The sequence below is a fragment of the Thecamonas trahens genome (assembly GCF_000142905.1).
Source record: "Thecamonas trahens ATCC 50062 unplaced genomic scaffold supercont1.36, whole genome shotgun sequence".
Taxonomy (NCBI): Eukaryota; order Apusomonadida; family Apusomonadidae; genus Thecamonas; species Thecamonas trahens.
Genome location: NW_013657644.1, coordinates 32,227 through 38,320, shown reverse-complemented (window position 1 = coordinate 38,320; position 6,094 = coordinate 32,227). Strand labels below are relative to the sequence as shown.

General features: G+C 62.8%; 4 protein-coding genes across 4 annotated transcripts in view; 1 reads left to right on the top strand and 3 right to left on the bottom strand.

Moving 5' to 3' along the window:
• The window catches only part of AMSG_07412 (uncharacterized protein), a gene marked incomplete at both ends in the record, with an annotated part of 1,111 nt that extends 1,075 nt beyond the window's left edge, over positions 1–36 (bottom strand). Inside the window, one exon of the mRNA XM_013900466.1 lies at positions 9–36. Within this exon, the coding sequence (XP_013755920.1) occupies positions 9–36 (28 nt within the window). The remainder of the gene's footprint in view (positions 1–8) is intronic.
• A 235-nt stretch (positions 37–271) lies between these two features.
• AMSG_07410 (inositol 5-phosphatase 1) lies at positions 272–2,486 on the bottom strand. The gene is made up of 2 exons (XM_013900465.1): positions 2,168–2,486; positions 272–1,994 (listed from the first exon to the last, which is right to left on the bottom strand). The coding sequence occupies exons 1-2, from the start codon at positions 2,357–2,359 to the stop codon at positions 558–560; spliced, it is 1,629 nt and encodes a 542-aa protein (XP_013755919.1). The 5' UTR covers positions 2,360–2,486; the 3' UTR covers positions 272–557.
• A 590-nt stretch (positions 2,487–3,076) lies between these two features.
• On the top strand, positions 3,077–4,970 carry AMSG_07409 (uncharacterized protein). Its single transcript, XM_013900464.1, has 2 exons — positions 3,077–3,283; positions 3,710–4,970. The coding sequence occupies exons 1-2, from the start codon at positions 3,168–3,170 to the stop codon at positions 4,881–4,883; spliced, it is 1,290 nt and encodes a 429-aa protein (XP_013755918.1). The 5' UTR covers positions 3,077–3,167; the 3' UTR covers positions 4,884–4,970.
• On the bottom strand, positions 4,862–5,627 carry AMSG_07408 (uncharacterized protein; the record flags this gene model as incomplete). Its single annotated transcript, XM_013900463.1, has 2 exons — positions 4,862–5,508; positions 5,553–5,627. 2 exons carry the CDS (start codon positions 5,625–5,627, stop codon positions 4,915–4,917), a joined length of 669 nt encoding a protein of 222 aa, XP_013755917.1. The 3' UTR covers positions 4,862–4,914.
• Between the last annotated feature and the right edge of the window lie 467 nt (positions 5,628–6,094).

Here is a 6,094-nt window from a genome sequence, read left to right as displayed (position 1 = left end):
TCTTTTACTCAGGAGCCCAGAACCGATCCAAGCCATGGCTAAGACGTCTATGAAGCCGATGTAGTGTGTGAGGGCACGGAGTGGGGGGGGGGGGGGGTGGAGAAGGCAATTGTTCGTGAACATTGGACGTCACCGTGACGGCTAGCGTGATGGATGACTCCGGCGCAGCCGCGCACCAACATAAAGAGCAGGTGAGCAGAGAGGGGAATCAGAAGGAGATAAAGCGCAACCGTGAACAATCACCAACAAGCAAGAATAAGCTAGAAGAGAAACAATCTGAAGATGCCGAACCCGAAGACTGGATCCGATACGATGAAGGACGCGACGGCCCGAGGCGATGTCAAGGCCAACAAGGCGGTGCGTGGCGTGGACAACATGGACGACATCAACTACGAGGCGCAGCTGCGATCAGGGATGGATGCAGTGGCGCAGCATGCGTTTGAGGAGCGGGAGACCCAGCCCAAGGTGAAGGCACCGTGAGAGAGAGAGAGAGAGCAGACGCAATGAAGAGCAGAGGAAGAACAAGAGTGTGTGCAAGTATTTCCACGTGATGAGGATCAGACCATGGCGTCGAGGTCGACTTCGATGGTGCCGGAGAGGGAGCCAGCCGGGCGGCCGTTTGCGGTGAGCTGGACGGTAAACTCGTGCGGCCCGCCGATGCCGGGAGCGAGCGGGATCCAGGCCTGGCCGAGGGGGTCATCCTTGGACATCTTGTCCTCATCCATGACAAGAGCGATGATGGACTGGTGCTCGATGTAGTCGGGCTCGTTGATGACGAGCGACATGTTGAACGGCTCGTCGGGGTTGTCGGCCCAAGTCGGGTGGAGCGTCTTCTTGATGGTTGGGGTCTGGATCGAGTCGACGGCGCGGCCAAAGAAGATGACATACGGGTCCGAGTATCCGTTGAGGTCCATGGAGCGAAGGTTGTCGCCGCAGAGGTTGCGGATGCGGACGATGCCGCGGGAGTCAAAGGCCTCGTCCCAGACTGCGGACCGGAACGGGAGGAGCATCTGGGTGTCAAAGGCGGCCCAGACAGGCGAGTGGTCCGAGGTGGTGATGTCGTGGGCGGCGTCATAGGCGGTGGCCGAGAGCTCGATGTGCGGCGCGGTCTTCCAAAGGATACGGTCGGTGTACGACGGGACGCGCATCTTGGTGGTGGTGTACTCGCGGCAGCCACGATCAAACTTGTACGTCGGCGTGAACGAGATGGGCGCCTCAGAGAAGCCGACAAAGACGTTGCCGGCGGCCATCTCGGCGGCAAGCTGGTCGGCGGCAAGGATCTCGTCGAGGTTGCCGGCCTCGACCGCGGCGAGGACGGCATCGCGCTCGAGGTCGATGCGGTAGTTGAGGTCGCCGAACCAGAAAACGTGGTCGTAGAGTGAGGTGACGTCGACGTTGCGGACAGAGAGCTTAGAGAGGCCCTGGATGATTTCGGAAAAGTCTGCGTTGCGCTTGGCAACCTCGCCCTGGTGGGCGGCGAGGTGCGAGGTGACAAAGAAGAACGACGAGTCACCGAGCGAGAACGAGATGCCGATGCCGCCCTTGTTGCCAGCCACGTGGCCGATGCCGGTTGCCTCCGAGTTGATGGCGACGTCCGAGAGGAACTCGCGGAGCTCGGCGCGGATGAGGACGATGATGCGAATGGACCAGAGCGAGCCGCCCGAGACGCGAACGTAGCCCGAGCCGAGATGGGTCTCGACCTGGGAGAACCAGTGGGCCTCAGTCTTCCCGCCGTTAGCCGGCTTGTACTCGCACTCTTGCACGCCGATGGCGTAGACATCGTACGTGTTGCGCGGGATCCACGGCTCGAGATCGTCGGTACACGCGGCATCGCCCATGTTCATCGTTCCAACAAAGACCGAGAGCGGGCGCGGCGAGTAGCCCTCAACCTCACGCAAGTTGAGCGCAGCCTGGAACCCAAGGTACGCCTGCTCGGCAAGCTTGTCCGAGGCGAACCGGTATTCGACCTCCTTTGACTTGCCCTTTACGTTCATCTGATGATGTGCGAAACATCAGATCAGATGTAGCCGCGTGTCGAGAAACCGACAGAGTGAGAGAGAGAGAGAGAAAGAGAGACACCCAGTCGTGCACATCAGCAGGATGAGTACAGGTGATGCGTGAGGGGGGGAGGGGGGGGGGAGGGGAGGGGGGGGGGGGGTCGACGTACGATGACCTTAACGTTGGGGGCGTTCTTGACTCTGAAAGCAGCAGAGACATCCATGGCCTCAACATTGCCTCCGTCAATCTGCTGACAGATGCGACCCGAGGCAGTGTCCATGTTGAGGAGGACAGGCTTCTTCTTGAGAAAGCCGTCGATGGCAACGACCGTGAGCGAGGGAAAGCTTTCAATGGCAGCCATGGTGGTGGTAGCAACAGGTTACGTATGCGTGAGGGTAGACTATCTGGTGTGACGCTTCCCTGCCTTGGTTCTCCTTCTTGCAAAAGGTGATCAAGTCAAGTGTATCCCCATCCCTGTCACCATCCCCATCCCCACCTTCTGTCTCCCGCCCACGCTGATTCGGTAGCTGACATGCATTTCTTAGGTCGACGTGGCAAGCAAACGCGACTGCCTGTTACGCAACGCACGGGAACGATGACATGTGTGTCGGATGAATGGCTGGCGGATACAGTGGTGGTGAGCAGAGATAGGGAGGGATGTGTGGTTATGGCCACGATTGGGCTGGCTGTCTCCTCGCTGTTGTCATCCGTACCTCTGCTGTGCAGACCGCCTCGAGCTGGGCCTCAACGCCGCCATCATCATGGCAGCCATCACGGCCATCACGGCCAGCACGGCCATCACGGCCATCACGGCCAGCACGGTTATCATCATCTATTTCGGCTATGTATGTTTTACATAGTTGAGACTGGCTTGATATTGTCTCGGTAGGCTGCGAGGATGTCTGTACTTTGACAGCAGGTGCCGACCTGGCACTCGGCAGGGCGTGACCCCCCCCCCCCCCCCCCCCCCCCCCACCCCCCCCCACTCTCCGTCCGTCTGCCTCCAGACCCCCCACCACAAGCACGGCCAGCACTCCTCGTCCCTCACCGCACACCCACCCACCCACCCAGGTGGCTGTGTCACCACCGCCTCCTCCACCGCCACCACCACCCCCACCACCATCACCATCACCGCCACCACCACCACCTCCTCCTCCACCGCTGCCGTCATGGAGCTGTCCCCCCTCCTGTCGCTCTCCCTCCTTGCTCTGCTCCTCCTCCCTCTCCAGTCACACGCCGCTTCATGCTCGTACCAAAGCTACGACCTCTCGCCCTTTGACAACTCGTACGTTGTCATGCCTTTGCCATTGTTGATACCACTGCCATGTCTACCACTTGTGCTGTGCATGTGCTCCCGCCTCCCCCCCCCCCATCACACGTTCTCGCTGTCCGATACGCGCACGCATGCTGCTGCCTGTTGTCCGCCACGAGCCGTCGTGATGGGGGCCACGAGTCGCCGCGATGAGCCACGAGCCGTCGTGATGGGCCACAAGTCGTCGTCGACCATGATGCGCCGCGATGGAGATTCCTGTCTATCGACCTGGTAGGATAGAGCCTGGGTGCAAGAGCCAACTACCCGGGTGGACGACATGATCTCTGCTCTGCTTTGAGAGCAGAGATCATGTCGTGCCGGCATGGGCCTATGGCTGTCGGTCGGCCTAATCATGACAACGCCCCACTCACATTCCTTCCCCGTCAACTCCTGGCACAGCGGTGTGGGATACGAGGTCTCAACCACAGACTACGTGTATACCATCGCAGTGTGTAGCCCGCTGACGTCGTCGGTGTGTGGAGCAGACACGACAGTGTGCCAGACATGGGGCTCGTCCAACTCCAAGCAGCTCGCCAAGGACCAGATCACGTACTCGGAGATGACCCCGTCGGGGACCGGCGTGGAGATGACCATGGACGGCGGTGCGTTCTCGAGCACGTGCCAGACGAACAACAAGGGTCTCATACAGTTCAAGTGCGACCAGTCGCAGACCGGGACCGACTACAAGTTTACCTTTGTGTCGACCGTCGAGTGCGTGAGCACGTTCTCGATCTCGCACTGCCAAGCGTGCTCGGGCGGATGCACAAACCCGGGGCCAACACCAAGCCCTCCAGGAGCGCCGCCGAGCCCGCCAAGCCCGCCCGGCGCGCCGCCGCCGCCAGGCCACAGCCCGTCGCCGACGCCTGCGCCAGGCCCGCCAGCCAAGATGAACACCCTCGTCAAGCGCTCGCTCATTGTGGGCTCGTGCCTGGCAGCAGTCGGCATCCTCGGCTGTGTTCTCGCTGTCCGGCTCAAGCTCAAGATGGCGGAGCACGTCAAGGCGCGAACGGTGGCCGGCAACTACCGGGCGCTGTCGTCGTCGTCGGCGTCGTCGGTCGGCAACGGTGGAAAGGACAGCGAGGAGGGGGCACTCTTTGATGCGCCAGCGCCGCGATACGGCGCGACCGACAACTTTGCCGGGCCGTTTACTCAGTCATCGTCGGACGAGGGCGGCCTGCTGTTTGACGACGACAAGGCCGCCGCCGCGCCGCCGCCGCCGCCGGACGAGATCCTCCCTGTTGCGGCGGCTGCCGGCGTGGCTGAGCCGATGGTTGCCTGTCCTGGGTGCGCCACCCTCAACATGGAGGATGCCAAGTACTGCAAGGCCTGCGGCGGAAGCATGGAGAGCGGCAAGAAGCGCAAGTACTTGCCGATGGACACCTCGCTCATGTCCAAGTTTGACCGCTACGGCCGCGCCCTGCCCCGCGGCTGGCGCATGGGCGAAGACGCCCGCGGCAAGGCCTTCTACTACAACAAGATCACCCACGAGCGGACCTCGCGCCGGCCACGCCACGACGACCGCAAGTCACGCGTCCGCTCGCGCTCGCGGGCCACGCAGTCTGCTCGCCTTTGAGCGAGCCCGCTCCGCCGCCGGGGCGGAGGCCTCACGCCACCGGCCGCGCCATGAGCAGCGAAAAGGTAAACGCCGCGCCGCCCAGCACGACCAGCGCCACTCCGACCAGCAGCGCCAACGACCGCAGCTCGGGCGGTGGGAGCAGCCGGTTGAGCAGCGAGCGTGCCGCCGCCATGTCCGCCACCGCCCGCTCCCGTGCATCAGGTACAACCGGGACCGAGGCGCCAAGCGAGGCGTCGCGCTGGAGCAGGAAAGCGTCGTGCCGCGCATTGTGGAACTCGTAGTGCTCCGGTAGGTACTCGCGGATGACAAAACCATGCTTGTAGTACAGAGTGATGGCGGCGACGTTGTCGGCGAGGACGTGGAGGCGGAAAACCTCGACAGCTGCGCCATAGTCGGGATCGGCGAGCATGGCGGCCATCAGCTCGTCGAGCAGAACCGACGCGAGTCCGCGCCCGCGCATGGCATCCATCACAGCGATGGTAGACACATACGCGGCCTCGAGCGTGCCACCGAGCCCAGTGTACTCCTCCACAAACCTCCCTGTCGCCATCCCGTACAGAGTGTGCGGCTCGTGGACCGGCGTCGCCGCCACCATGATGCAGTGCGGCTGATAGCCGCCGGCCTGATCCGCCGGAGTGCGAGGCCCCTCCACCGCATCCCGCCCACCGGCCAGATCCGAGCGCGCAGCGGTGCGTCGAGGCGAAGAGAGCCGATATCCGCCTTGTCCCGTCTCTTGTCCATGTCCACCGCTATGAGCCGCTTGGTTCATGCCGCGTGTCTCGGGCATGAGTGCGTCAAAAAAGCCGTCCGAGTAGCGGACAGGGAAGTGGTCGGCGTGAAAGTCCTCCACGGCAGGTCGGGCTGTAGGGGGGAGCCGGTGGCGGATGCGGACCGAGCTGTTGCCGCACACGACAATCCTGCCCTTGTCCATCCTCTCTCCCTTCCTCCTGCCAGTCTCGGTCTCGTGGGTGGGTCAGGGGCGTGTGTGCGCGTGTGGGGGCAAGGAGGGAGGGAGAGGAGTGGTCGACTGGGCGTCGGAGTTGGGGAGTTGAGAGGGATCGGATGGAGGGGGCGAGGGAATGAGGTAAAGCGATCAGATCGGGGGGAAGCGGGCAGATCATTGCGGTAGTGAGGGATTTGAGAGGCGGGCAGATGGGGAGGGGGGGGGGGCAGATCATTGCGGTAGTGAGGGATTTGAGAGGCGGGAA

What these genes read in the sequence shown, in the direction of transcription:
- AMSG_07410 (XM_013900465.1), bottom strand. Translation starts at nt 2,359, where the DNA reads ATGGCTGCCATTGAAAGCTTTCCCTCGCTCACGGTCGTTGCCATCGAC. An exon ending in CCCCCAACGTTAAGGTCATC is followed by an intron (nt 1,995 to 2,167) that starts GTACGTCGACCC and finishes GCACATCATCAG; the next exon opens with ATGAACGTAAAGGGCAAGTC.
- AMSG_07409 (XM_013900464.1), top strand. Translation starts at nt 3,168, where the DNA reads ATGGAGCTGTCCCCCCTCCTGTCGCTCTCCCTCCTTGCTCTGCTCCTC. An exon ending in CTCTCGCCCTTTGACAACTC is followed by an intron (nt 3,284 to 3,709) that starts GTACGTTGTCAT and finishes CTCCTGGCACAG; the next exon opens with CGGTGTGGGATACGAGGTCT.